At 49.8% G+C, this 14,349-nt stretch overlaps 1 protein-coding gene and 1 long non-coding RNA gene across 2 annotated transcripts; both read right to left on the minus strand.

Moving 5' to 3' along the window:
* Positions 1 to 7: 7 nt before the first annotated feature.
* Positions 8 to 5,076, minus strand: POU3F3 (POU class 3 homeobox 3). The gene is given in 2 exon segments (XM_045981772.1): positions 8 to 4,915; positions 4,917 to 5,076. Coding segments are annotated over 2 exon segments (1,500 nt in total). The 5' UTR covers positions 5,028 to 5,076; the 3' UTR covers positions 8 to 3,526.
* A 169-nt stretch (positions 5,077 to 5,245) lies between these two features.
* LOC123927240 lies at positions 5,246 to 7,296 on the minus strand. The gene is made up of 3 exons (XR_006815391.1): positions 7,017 to 7,296; positions 6,720 to 6,779; positions 5,246 to 6,107 (listed from the first exon to the last, which is right to left on the minus strand). It is a non-coding gene; the product is annotated as an uncharacterized LOC123927240 (long non-coding RNA).
* Between the last annotated feature and the right edge of the window lie 7,053 nt (positions 7,297 to 14,349).

Raw genomic sequence — 14,349 nt, forward strand, 5'->3', positions numbered from 1 at the left:
GACCAAATTCATTAAAAAGATCTGGTGATATATAACAATATTTTCATTATTTACATGTGTAACAATATAAGCCTTAGCACAAAACCTCTCAGTTATAGCTGCCCTCTTTTGTTTTTCAGCCATGAATTTCATTTTGTAAATACATTCAAAGGGTTGATTTAAAAAAAAAATATGGAGTGCAAGAGTGAGCTCACTTTTAAAAACGCAAAATGATGAAATAAAATGGGCTTTCTTTCCCATCTTCTCCAATCAAAAGTTACTCTGCTACCCCTAAATCTGGGCTCCTTCCAAAGTAATCAGCAAAGGTTGCTTTTTAATAAAAAACAGTGTGAAATCTAATGTTACTTCTTTTGTTGTCAGCCAAACCGAGTAAGCAAATACCTCCTAAAATTTTAAATGGACCCATTCTCGGTCTAATCAGCCACTACCATTCCTGTAGGGAAAATAGGATTTCACCTCACGTGCCAGTAGTAGCCACCATATAAAAACCACCACACCCAGTCCTCAGCTTTCTCAGGAGGCCTGCTTTGCTTGCCCCAGTAGCCCCTCCAAAAAATGATGAAGTTTGTCCCCACCCCCCGACCCCCACTCCAGGTTGTAAATTTTCCGGGGCTGAGAGATTACAATAACAAGAGAAATAGGAAACAAGAAGGCAAAGAAAAGTAAATTGTGGTTTCTTGTTTTCAATTTTTTCCCTTCTCTCTGTTTAATAAATATGGCCTTTTTCAGATTTCACAAATCAAAATGATTGTGATTTTTAGTACGATTTGGTGTTTAAAATAATGCAACCCAATACACGGCCATCTGGCTGGGCTTGATTTATGAAAGTGACACAGGGCCTGTCTGGAAGAAATGACTGTTCCTTGTTGCTCTCACAGTTTTCCGGGTTTTTTTTTTTAACCCCTGCATCGATATCAGAGGAAGAGAGAGGAAGATGAGAGAAGATAGAAAGTGAGTGACAGCTAAATGAGATTAAGAGGAAATTAATCCATAAAATCATTGCTTTATCACTCCCAAATACTTTTTTTAAGTACAATACAAAGGGACTCAACTGAGCAGAGTCTTTTGCGTCTGTAGTACTCACAACCTGAGGCATTATACTTTCATTTTCCCACATTGTAAATATTGATACATTAACTTGATAAATGTGATCGCTCTGCAGGGTGTGGCTAAAGAGTGATCAAAAAAAGCTCAGAGCCCAGGACCAGTGAAGAAGATACAGAATCATACTGGGGAAAGACCAGAACACAGAAATATGGCATCTTAAGTCTGAGCTGGTGATCACACTGAGGGTAATGCAGTGTGGCCCATAATCAGGATATTAGAACTACATTCTTCCAGTACAAGAAAAATAAACAAAACAAAACAAAAAACCCAAAACAGCTTAATAATTTAAACTGAATTGCATATAGTTATTAATGGGAAGTAATTAATATAAAATATTTTATAGACTTGTAAGCTATTCTTTACAACTATTAGTCTTCAGAAAAAGAGGAAAGAAACTTAGTATGGTTGGGGGGACGGGAGGGGAAAGAGAGGCTAAACTTGGGTTGGGGGAGCTCTGTATTAACCATTAATAACCAGTTGGCACATTATTACTGGTGCTGTTGTCCAGTCTTCTGGTAAAGATGATAAAAAGACACAGGTATCTCCAAGAAAAGGACTAGTCTTTAGACAATCTCACCTGAAAACACTAAAAACACCTACTGAAACCAAGGGAGAGAAAAATGTTGTGAGATTTATGGATTAAGGAGGAGTGACAACTATGTTAAAGTACTAGCAGTTTCTGTCATGTCTGTCCTTTACTCTCTATTTCCAAATATACCTTAGGTGGAGCAGGGTCTGCTTCCTCAGTGCTATCACTTAAGGACTTGCATTAGTAAAAAAATATCTTCTAAAGAACTGTTTTCTTCCCACATAGTGTTTACGCATCAGACACAGACTAGTTCATTCTAACAAATTTATTTTCTCGATCAGCTCTTACGGAATCACTACTCAAATTAAATTACAATCAAATGATCACATCAAAAGATACCCTTACTACCTAGCAACTGTCCATATTTTCATTTCATTTTGATTTGTGCTCGTCTGAAAAAAACACGTAATACAAGATCTGGGGAAAAATAAATTACCGTTTTGCAGCAGTTCATAAGTATTCTGAATAAAATATTAAAAGAAGTCATTTAATGAAAATATAAAGCAAATATTTTTAGATCAACAACGGATCTAACAATTCTATATTGCCGTCTTTTGAAAAGTCTGTTTATTAAAACCTACCAAAAACACTGCTTGGAAATGGCAGTATTATGTAATCACAACCTCAGCACCCATTCAATCAAAGTTGGCAACGGATTGAGGAGAGAAGTCCAGAGAAGTGCGTCGGCTGGTGCTCAGTCCTTCTAAATCTCTTTATCTGAGTCAGTCCAGAAATAAAAAATAAAAAATATTAATAAAAAAAATATTAGCGGTGGAATCTTTAGGCCTCATCCACCTGAGTGACCGCCGTTAAAGCCGGGGTTGGTGGCGGGGCCTCGCTCCGCGCCCAGTCCGCGCCCGCCCTGCCCAGGACTCGGCCGGGCCTCTCCCACTCCTCGGAGGACATCCCCTTCTCCCTCGCCCATCCCTCTGCTCTTTCGTGATGCTTTATTTCCAAGGTTACTTTGAGGATACTTTTTCTTTTGGCTCTGCTATTCAGTCTGTTAATTTCAGAAGCTGTGAATATTTCCTTTTTTTTCTTCCCAAAGACTGTTCTTTGTTTTCTCCTTCCCATTTCATAGTCAATTTGTCCCCAAATGACTTTAACATGGCCAAGAAAAACAGGGCCCCCGAGCACAGAGTCATCCCCTGATTAAACCCGGCGCCTCAGCTTTCTTTCAGGTCGTTCCCAGGAAAGAAAGTTTCGGTAGATCACTTTAGGCAGCCCTTTGGAGGGGGGAGTGAGTGAAAAGGAGAGAGGGGTGCTTTTTTTTTTTTTTTTTTAAGAGGAGAGGACGAGGCAGGTGCTAGGTGCTGGTCCACCGTTGCCGTGTAGGACTTTCTAGGGTGGATAAAACCTCAGGAATGCAGTTTTGGTGCGCTAGGTATCTTCACCCTTCTTTAAAAAGAAAAAGAAAAACAAAAAGGAAACACCACCACAGCATAAACGAGATCTCATGATCGCCTCCTTTTTCTCTTCCGGCTTTGTTTGTTATATATATGTATATAAAACAGTCTGGGTATTTATTACGCTTTTTGTTTTGTTCTGCCCCTCCTTCCTTGGACTTCAGAAACGTCTCCTCGGTCTGTCTCTCTCTCGATCTTTTGCCTCCAAGGGCCGGCATGTTTGTCTTTGGGCGGAGGGGAGGGCGGCGGACCGGCCCGGGCCCGCTGCGGCCCCAGTGCGGGGTTGGCGCTGCGGCGGCGGCGGCGGCAGCGGCAGCGGCGGCGGCGGCGGTGTAGGCGGCGGCGGCGGGAGTTGGTGGCGGTGCTGACAGCGGCTGCGGAGGCGGCGGCGGCGGCGGCCCTCTTTGCGCTGCGCCCCTGGCCTTCACTGCACGCTCGTCTGCAGTCCGTGGTGCGGTGGCGGCGTGTCGGCGCTCACGGTGCCCACCTGCGAGTAGACGTCGTCCGGCGTCTGCTGTTGGATCCCGGGTGGCGTCATGCGCTTCTCCTTTTGGCGCCGGTTGCAGAACCAGACCCGCACCACCTCTTTCTCGAGCTGCAGGCTGTCGGCCAGGTTGGTGATCTCTTGCGCGGAGGGCTTGGGGCATTTGAGGAAGTGGCTCTCGAGCGCGCCCTTGACGCTCACCTCGATGGAGGTCCGCTTCTTGCGCTTGCGGCCCTGCGCCGCGATCTTGTCGATGCTCGTGGGGCTGCCGGTGCTCGAGTCCGCCTCCTCTAGCCACTTGTTCAGCAGCGGCTTGAGCTTGCACATGTTCTTGAAGCTCAGCTGCAGGGCCTCGAAGCGGCAGATGGTGGTCTGCGAGAACACGTTGCCATACAGCGTGCCCAGCGCCAGCCCCACGTCGGCCTGCGTGAAGCCGAGTTTGATGCGTCGCTGCTTAAACTGCTTGGCGAACTGCTCCAGGTCGTCCGAGGTCGGCGTGTCCTCGTCCGAGTGCGGGTCGTGGCTGTTGAGTCCGGGCCCCGCGCCGCCGCCGCCATGGTGCGGAGGCCCCTGCGCGTGGTGCGGATGAGGCGGGTGAGGGTGCGCGTGGTGGTGGTGGTGGTGGTGGTGCTCGGCCAGCTCGGGTGTGTCCCCGCGCACCAGCCCCGGGTGCACCAGGCTCTGGGCGCCGCCGCCCGCGCCGCCGCCGCCGCCGCCCGGACCCGGGGGCGCGCTCAGCATGCCGTTCACCGTGAAGCCCCCGGGCTGCGAGTACAGCAGACTCTGAGGCGGCGGCTGCTGGCCTCCGGCCATGGACGGGAGGTGTGCGGCGGCAGCGGCGGCGGCGGCAGCGGCGGCTGCGGCGGCGGCGGCCCCCCAGCCCCCCGGGTGGCCCTGGTGCGGGGGCGGCGGCGGGGGCCCGAGGTGCGGCGGCCCGCGGTGGTGCAGCGCGGTGCCCGCGTGCAGGTCGTCGCGTCCGGAGCCACCCTTCACGTCGGGGCCCTGCGGCGGCGGCGGCGGCGGCGGCTGCGGCGGCTGCTGGGGGCTGCCGGCCATGCCCACGGCGCTGCCGGACCACGGCGAGCTCGCCTCCACGGCGGCAGCGGCAGCGGCGGCGGCGGCGGCGGCGGCGTGGGGCAGGGCTGTGACCCACTGGTGCGCGTGGCTTAGCATATGGCCGCCGTTGCTGGCGGCCATGGCCCCCTGCATGAAGTCGCTCTGGACCATCTTGACGGAGGACGGGTCCCCTCGGTAGGCGCCCGAGGTCACGGCGGCGCTACCGGGCTGCATGCCGCCCGCGCCGCCTCCCGCGCCTCCGCCGCCACCCCCCGCCGCCGCCACCCCCGCCGCCGCCGGCTCCCGCCGCGTCCGAGTGTACAATGGAGCCGGCCGCCAGCAGGCTGTTCCCCGGCAGGTAGGGGTTAGAAGCCGCCGTGGCCATGCCGCTCCGCTCCCGCCACCCCACCGCCGCCACCACCGCCGCCGCCGCAGCAGCAGCAGCCGCGGCCGCCGCCGCCGCCGCCGCCGCGCCCCCCCGCCTCCCGCCTCCTCCCCCCCCTCCTCCCCCGCCCCCGCCCGGGGCCCGGGCCGGCCCAGCCGCCTTCGCCGCCGCCTCCTCCTCCGCCGCCTCCGCCCCCGCCGCCGCCGCCGCCGCCGCCGCCGCGGCCCCCGGCTGCAGCTGCAAGGCCGCTCGGCAGGGCGCGGGGGTCGCCGGCCGGCCTTGGTCAGCAGCAGCAGCAGCAGCAGCAGCAGCAGGAGCAGCGCTCTGGGAAGGGGGGCTCGCTTCTCGGGGCGCGCTCCGTGGCCGCCCCCTTCAGGGGGGGTCGTGGCCGCCCCCCAGCCCCGGCGCGTTCCGCTCGCTCCAGCGGGGCTCACCGGGCGGGGCGCGGGCCTGCGCTCCGGGCTCTTTGGCGGGGCGCGCCGGATCCGGCTCCTCCTGCTGTCCTCGGGCGAGTGAGGACTCTGCCCGGGCGCGGGGCTCAGTCCACCTGCTAAGTGAAGATTTCACGGGAGACAACAAAGAAAGCAGCCGTTCCTTTCTTCCTTAACCAAATTATGGATAACCAGCAACCGGACTGCTCCTTCCCCTCGCCCGCTCTCTTCTCTCCTCCTCAGGAACACATTTCACTGGGTTTCCTTTCGAGTAGTAAAACTTTTTTTTTCGTCCTTGAAGGCGTGGTGATGCTGGCTGCTCGCGTGTGCGGAGAGGAGAGGCTGGCTCCTGCTCTCCTCCTCTGGTCCTTTCGTTTCAAGTTTTGTTCTGTCCTAGGAAAACTTCTTGCGATGGTGCATTTCTCTGAAGTTGCTATTGCCGGAGCTCTTGGTTGCCTCTGAAACAAGAGTCCTTTTTCATTCTCCTCGCAACAGTCACAGTCTGATGCGACATCTTTCCTTTTGGGCAGAAATTAGGAAACAAATATAACAAGGAAAAAATTGAACAGGAGAAAAATGAGGTCGAATGGCTCTGTTACCTTGTTGCTGACGGTTGGGGTTGGTGTTTTATTTTTTTCCCAGCAGTTGTCTGGAGGAGGAGGAGGAAGAAGAGTGCATTGGTGGAGGTGGAGGTGTGTGTGTGCATATAGGGGATCCTTGATACACAACCAACTCCAGTGGGCACGTTGCACGGCTCGTAGAGTGCACCGACGGCGCTGGCGCTGGCCGAGCCGAAGCGGAGTTGCAGCGGGAGCTCGCTCTGCGCCCTCGTTCGCGCTCTCTCTCCCTCTCTCACTTTCCCTCTCCCTCCCTCTCACTCCCTCTCCCTCTCTCGCCCGCCCGCTCTCGCCGGGATCTGACAGTTCGCTCTCTGTCCCTCCCTCTCAGAGCAGGGACTGTCGAATGTTTACCCTCCGCCGCGAGCGCGCACCCACCACCACACTTTCCCAAATACAAGGAAGTCGAGCACCAGGGCCCCCGCTGATTGGCTACCCGCTGGGTGATTGGCAGGCCCAGAATGACTGGCTCAGGACGCGCGGCCCCCCTTCCGGCCGTTCCGATTGGTTGCTTTTTAATTTAGGCAGAGCGTCGTAGAAGCTGGAAATCTGTCGTCTCCCCCACCCCCCCGCCCAGCCTCCCTCCCCCTGGCCACTTTCTCCTCTCCGCCCCTCCCCCTCCACCCCCTCCGCCACATCTTAACTCTTAGTGTCCGGCCGAGAGGTTGGCGTTCTCTCCGCGGCTCAGGGCGTTCGCTACCAGTCTGGGAAGGGGGTTGAAAGGGGAGAGAAAAGGGAGGGAGGGATGGGAGAAAGGAGGTGGCGGGGGGGGGGGGGGAGAGTTAGAATCAGAAGGAAAATGAAGAGGGGAAAAAAATCATGAAAAATAGCAACCTACCCACTTCACCTAGTACTGCGTTGTGTTGCCGCCCTCCCCGCCCCCACCCCCATCCCAGAGATTTGTAAAGCGCGCGGCATGGATGCACCATTCACGCCAATACCTATAGGCAGATGTATCCCCAGTGGTTTCAAAGTTTCCTTTTTCCTTCACCAGCCGGCCCCCATCTCTGTCTCGGCGGGGGTGGAAAGGGAGAGCTCGCATCGCCAAGGGCTCGGGTCGTGGCCACGCTCCTTGGAAATCCGCCACCGCAACTTTCCGCAGCCGCTTTGCGCCGGCGGCGTCCCCCTTTGTTTAAGTTCTCGGATGCCATCATCTGGGAAACCTGCAGCCCAGGACCAGCGCGGTGCCCGCGCGTGCGAGACGGACCGCTCGCTGCCGCGGCTCGCTCTCTCCCCCACCCCCTTCTCTGCCTCTGCGCTCTCCCTCCCTTCTTCCCTCCCCCCTCCTCTGGGATTCAAGCAAGTAGCGAGCGTGTCCTTGTGTGTTTGGAGGGTGCCGGTCAGCACAGCCTGCGATGTATTTGAAAAGCAATCAGCTCGACCTTTCCCCATAGATCCATCGTAAGTGTATTCCACCCCAAAGGCTCCGGGAATTCCCACTGCAGCGGGAGCCGGCCTAAAGAACCAGGATCCACTAGCCGCGCCCTCCACCGCTTACATTGTGCGTGTGTGTGCATATGTATATATGTGTGTGTGTGTGTGTGTGTGTGTGTATCCCCCTCTATGGTTATTAGTGATGTTTTGCTTGCTCCTATTCTTAGACACAGTGGTGCTTTTTCTTTCTTTTCTGTTTCAGATGGGTTTACGTAGTGAATGGGCTGGCGGCGACAAACGCTTTCTCAGCCTCAGCCCCGCTGAAAGAGTTAAGGGGGACGGGAGGGGGCGCGCGCAGGGTAGGCGGGAGAAGCGGGGGTGGGGGGACGCGGCCAAGCGGAAACGCTGCACAGAGGATCCTCAGCGAACCAAGAAAAAAGAGAAAGTGGCAACGAAAACAAGGGCAAATTGAACCCTCCTCGGGGATTTCCAATGAACTAACCCAACTCGGACATTCAATAAATACATCGTTCCTAATGAGTGTGCGCGGGCGTGCACCCCGCACCCCTGGCTGCGGGTGCGCCAGCCCTGCGCCCGCCGCCCCCAGCCCGCTCCTCCAGCCGGCAGTCCTGAGCTCCAGCGGCGCCCGCCGCTGAGAGGCGGCCCTGGAGGTAGTCGCGGAGCCGCCGGTGTGCTCAGATTAATCTGAATGGGGCTGTCCTCTCCCGAGGAATCATTCCTCTGGCTGAACGCAATTAGGTGAACTCAGTTAAAGCCAGAGCTCTCCAGCCCAGCCGCAAGCTACGCCTTTGCATGATCTCGAGATTAACTGTAGACGCGTAGGATTTGTGTAAGATCTCGTCCAGCTCCTGCTTGCCGGGTGAGAGATCCCGTCGTAGGTAGGTTTTTAGCAAAGCCATTATTGCGAAGGTACAGCTCTGAAAGGCAGCGGTAACCAAACCCCAAACAGAACGGATTCCCCCCCCCCCACGTCCCCCTAAGATTCCTTTTAAAAAAAATATTTATGTATGTGTATATGTATATATAAAAGATGGAACACAGATTTCATTGAATAAATCTGAGATCTCCAGGTGCAGACGTTTGAATAGTCGGTGCCAGCACCCCGTGTTTTCCTTTCCTGCCGATTTTGCTTGGATCCGGCTCAAAAACCGAGAGAGTCTCGTGGTTTTGTTTACACTGAATGGGGAGGATAGGAACAGAGCCATGGGGCCGCCTTTCATTAATATACAGTGAGGATTTTGTCTAAATTACTGCTATGAATTTCACAGTACACGCTTTCAAAAGCAGTCTCAGGTGGCCTGATGAAACGTGATAGCGCCTCTGCAAACAGATCCACTTTCTTTCTTTTCAAGGAGGGTGTGTGTGCATATGGGAAGCCCCCCAAAACGCTGTGCTCCTCGATAACAGAAATACACTTCTGTTCCGAGGTCTGTCCCCTTCGTCCTCCCCCCTTTCCGCGCGTACTTAGTTTTCGAGTCGCTCCCCAGCCTCCCCCCACCCCACCCAGCCCCACCCCATCCGCCCCCTCCCTTTGCCGAGTGTGATTGTTTTGTCTGGAAAAAAAAATCCAAAGTATATAACAAGGGGAGAACAGTTAGTGCTGATTTTCATTTGCATACATTTTCATATATTTTGGTGAAAATAATAGACTGGTGGAGAGCTGGGTTTAGAAGAGTCAGTGTAAAGGGAAGACTAAGGATGCATCGGTTCTGGGGAGTTGAGAATATGCCTCCCCCCCCCAGGCACCTTTAAAAAATAATAAAACATCTTCTTTTATTTTAAATCTAACCCTGGAAGTTTGTTCGGTAAGTCCTTTTCATTTTCTTTACCTGCTTTCTCTCTTTCTCCCCCCCCCCCCCTTTTCCGGTTTGTTTATGCTCTTGTAGGTTTGGGAGCTTATTTCCATGGCTTGGGACAAGAGAGGGTTCACAGAGCAACTGTTTTGAAGGAAGGAAGGGAAAGTGTGCTGGGGGAGAGTAAAAAAACTCAACCCTGCTAAAATATTACATAAAAAGATGGACTCATTCCAAAGCTCCCCCATAGTGTGGCATTTCACTTTTTGGGGGGTGGGGGAGGAGAGTGCTATTAATTTTAATTGTTGGTTGTGAGGGAGAGCCCTAGAAAAAATTATTATAAAGCACGCAGTATTATACATATTTCTTGTTTTGGTTTTTTTTTTTTTTCCCCTCTAGAGAATCAGGACCAGAGGGGAAGTTACCCCCTTTCTGTAGCCAGGGCTGATGTGGTGACCCGTGTGTGCTTGTCTGGGATTGTGGTGGGGGGATTCCTGCTGGGAGCAGGGGGATGGGGGGGGGCTTGGCAAAGGGAGGGCAGAGAGCCGCAGTGGAAGGAAGCAGGGGAGGAAGAGGAGGCAGGAAGTCAGTGCACCCCTGGTTAATGGCGAGTCTGGGGAGCAGTCTCAGTTGCTGCCTCCCAGCTCAGTAGTGAAAGTCCATCAGAAAAGGGTGATCAATCAAAACTAACCAGGACATCCTCCACTTTATTCCCAAAGGAAGCGGGAGCTTTATTATCAAAAACCAGATTTTACTTTGTTTTCCATTTTGACAGCCAGCTTTGGCCCTCCCCCCTTGCCACTGTCCCTGGGTTTTGTAAAAATCGAGGGGGAAGTTACTTGTGAGGTGCAGTTAATTAGATAAATATGGCTGAAGGAAAGAGCTAGGCCAAGGCCAAGCCTGTGTGGGCATCTTACCTTGGTGAAATAGGCTGGAGAGGATTGTAAAAGCTTCTTGGTTTTGTTCTTTTTTAAAGGAAGCCGAGTCTGATGTGATGAGGGGGTAGATTCAAATGGCTGGAATTTTATTGCACGTTTGCTTCCGGAACACCTTACAATTTAAAATTTGTAATTTCTTTGGAAACAGTTGATGCCAAATCAGTGAAATGGTTTGTAAGGAGGGAGGAAGCGGTTTCAGTTGGGGAGGGGGTGGTAAGAATCACCAGTTTTCCACTCCTTGTTTACGTGCTTGGCAGCCTTGCTTTTGACTGGGGTTAACTCTCTGTGCTCCATTGGACCAGATGCCATATAGAGCTGCTCCCTGAAGATCATTTGTTTCCTTGATGGGGAACATTTCTGAGCAGAGCATATTGGTTGCCATAGAGAAAGAAATAAAAGGAAGAACACTAGTCACATTAAGCTATATGTTTGTGCACTGGGCTTTAGATAAAAGGACCTCGGTTCAGCCAAAGAGAAGAAGCCAAACTAGAGATTTCTAGCGCCACTAAAACTAGCTTTATTTTGTTTTGGACTTTTACAGTTGAAACATATAAGCTAATTTTATTGGTTGTTGTTAATTTTATATGACACGGTTTACTGAACAAAATAAACTTTGGAAGTGCTCAGGAGTCGCACTATTGACTTGTCAGCAGGGGGCGCACTGACTCGCCTTAGCAGGTACTGAGTAAAATGTAGCTGTTTCAAAAGCAAATCTGCTCCTCCAAACTTGCCAAAGGAACAAACACCCCTACCTCTCTATGCATATTCACAATGAGGAGTGGATTCATTACATAACACAGGGTTTTAAATGTGAGGACCGTGACCTCTCTGTCTCCCACCCATCCCTGTCCGTGAAATGGCCCTGAAGGAAATACAGTTCAAAAAAAAAAAAAAAAAAAAAAAAAAACCACAGAGAACCCCAAAAAAGCGTTTGTCCATTTCTCTCAGTGAAGTGTATATAGGACTGGGAAACAGAATTGGGCTATGGAAGCAAAAACATTTAAAAAATTATCAAGGGCACAGAATAAGTTACTTAAGAAGCTACGTTTCAGGTTCTATTTTTGGGGAAGCAGTCAAGAGAGCAAAAATGCGTTCTAAAGTATTATCTGTTAAATACTAAATGTTCTTCAACTTGATACACGCTTTGACTTCGAAATAAAACTCAGGCTCTTGGAAATTTAGTCAAGGCTTCCAGGATCCCTTTTACTCCATTTGATACTTAAAGGTTACTTCAATTCTGGCTACTTCCTATAGCTGTAGAAGATTTGGGGTTTATCCTGGAAAGCCTTGTTAGGGAAAAGACAATACAAAATAGCCATCGGTGAGAGGGAACTGTGGGCTTGAAACTTTTTAGGACAATATTACTTAACACAGTTGAAAAAAAGTTTTAATAGAGCACAAGTTTCCCGCCTCAGGGATTTTTAGGTACTGCCAATGAAGACTGAACTTTATTGTAGCAAAGGATGAAAAAAAAAATGTGCGGAAAACTTCCTAAAATAATGAAGGGCAAATCCTGACCGGTTCTGAGGAATTAATCAGTTTGTCACTAACAATTTTCCCAAGGAGATTTAAAGACTATGACTAAGGAAGGGAAGCCATGAGTGACTGGAAGTGAGAAGCTGGCTTCCACGGTTCAGTGGTTCAACGCACCTGTGAATATGTCACAGCGCCTGTTAGGAAGGGGGCACGTTTCCTGAAAGCTCTAATGTCACTCTGGAAAAGGGGAAAAGACACTTTATTCTTTCAAACTCAACTCCAAGTCAGCCTGGCTCCAGCCAGAAGTTTTTCTTTGAAACTGACTTGAAAAAGTCAAGGTTTGGATTTATAAATGGCATTCAATTCTAGGAGAGTTGAGAGATTATGAGACTCATGTGAGCAAAGCAGATAGTCTGAGCAACATTTTAATTCCACGATTTTCGAACGCGAGCTCTCACATTTAGTCAGGCAATGTACTGTCAGGTTTGTGCTAATAAAACAAGGTGGAAATTTGAAGAAACTGTGTAATCTGAGTCCAAACATTGCTTTTTCTTCAGCTCTCCGGACTTTTTCAGACAAAAGACTTCTGGGGGAGATTCACGTGAACTGGACAAATGCCTCTAAGCTCTAGTTTACTTTGTGCATCCAGGGTTGCTAAAGGCATTTAAAAATTATTAGGGAGAAAGGAAACTTTTTCTATTTAGCAAGACAATTTGGGAGAAAAAAATCAATAATTGTACATATTTAGAGAGTGAATTTTTTTGGTTTTATGAGATCTGTGATTATAACTATGTTGGCTGCTACTTACTTTCCTTTCTTGCAAAGGTACTTAAAAGACACACACACATACATACATACCACACAAGTGAAAAATGCTCGCTCCTTATGATATCCATAGTCTCAGGTTACCTAGAGTAAAAGAAACAGAAAATAATAATTCTGGGTAAAGCAACAAGTTAATTTGAGAACTGACATATTATAGAAATCGTGTTAGGGTTCTATAATGACTTGGAGGTGGCAACGATCAAGCTGGGTATGAATTAGGATCCCAAGTGCTGGGCAAAACTACAGGCTTTTAATCGTTGGGGAGGGTGAAATTGCTTTTGCCAAAGGAGAGAATAAAGAACATTACCTGGGTCAAACGTACAAAACACAAAATGGGTATTTACTCTTTTGCTTCCATTTGAGAATGATAAGGTGCTCTGATACTTGTAGAAGCACATTTGCCATTATCATTTACAAATTAAAATGTTAAACATATTCATAACCCATACTGTGTGTCGTATACAAAGGAAAGGGCTCGTCAACAGCAGCTTTTGGGTGGAAATGAGTATTTGTCATCTTGGCAGTGGATGAGTTGTTTCTTGGTCTTGCTAAGTTTTTATTTATTTATTTATTTATTTTTGAAGCCTGCGGGTAGCCCCCCCCCCTTCCCAGCCCGGTTCTTTGTATCACTTTTATCTGATGATCTGTAGGAAAGGAGCAAACACTTAGTTTTTGTTTTTGTTTTTGTTTTTCCCTTTTAAGATGGGTTTGGAGGAGCAATTGTAAATTCAGACGCTATAAATTCTCACCCTAAATAGTAAGAAGCTTTACTTCTGATGCTCATAGGAGGATCAGAACCACAGGCCATTTCAGACTGTGGAATCTAAATGAAAAAGGCATGTTAAGTTGGTTATCGAGTGCGTGCTTTTAAAACAACCCATTTCCAGTGTTTGCCCGCTCCAGCTGCATGTATGGTAATGAAAACTACCAATCGCTAGGGAAGCCATAGCTGACACAACGTGGTGATGGACTATTCTTGCCTGCCCCTCTCACCTCCCCACCCCCCTCCCCAACACAATGGTCTTCTTCGAATTTAAATTCACAGAGCTAGGTAACATAGAACCCAGCTGACTGACCAGGGTGATGATGATGATTTATTAACCAAAACCTGTGGGTATATCCTAGGTAGGAAAATATTCCAAGGTCAACTTGGTGTGTGTGTGTGTGCACACGCCCGTGTGCGCGTGCGCGCGTGCCCGCAAACGTGTGTGAATTTTTGTGTCTTTTTTTAAAAAACAAAACCTAGAAATATTAACTCAGTCTTGCCAGGGGGGTGGCTGGATTTTTGGAGCTTGTGGTTCTAACAGACCTGAACTCCCCTCTCCTTTGGAAACACTCTCTATCCAGACCGTTCCTGTACATTATACAGTGTTTCCTTTCTGGCTTGGAACTGAGTAGTTTTGTGATGGATTAGAATCATCGTGGCACATCAGAAAACAATTCTTGCACTTTGGTGTCTGTTTTTTATTATTAGATCTTTTGGCATTTGAACTCAGCTATTGTCTGAGGAGCTGGGCGCAGCTTACCAGACTGAAGGCTGCTCTTTTGGACATTTCCCCCCAATGGTGCTTCTGTGGCATCTCTTCTGTGAATGTGGAAGTTCCCACTTATGTCAGGCCACCTCCTTAGGCCCACCCAAGACCCGTCAGCCACAGGGAGTCTTCAAGAAAGTGTGGTTATTTTGTTCACCTTTAAAATACATTCCCAACTTTAAAATACATTACCAATGTTTATTGATATTTGATACTTCAACTACTACATATTTTGCAGCAATATAATTTCAGCCCTATATTTGAAAAAGAGACTTCGGTAGTAGAACTAAGTGACTTTGCTCACTGTAGCTTCAT

The sequence above is a fragment of the Meles meles genome, chromosome 16 (genome assembly GCF_922984935.1).
Source record: "Meles meles chromosome 16, mMelMel3.1 paternal haplotype, whole genome shotgun sequence".
NCBI lineage: Eukaryota > Metazoa > Chordata > Mammalia > Carnivora > Mustelidae > Meles > Meles meles.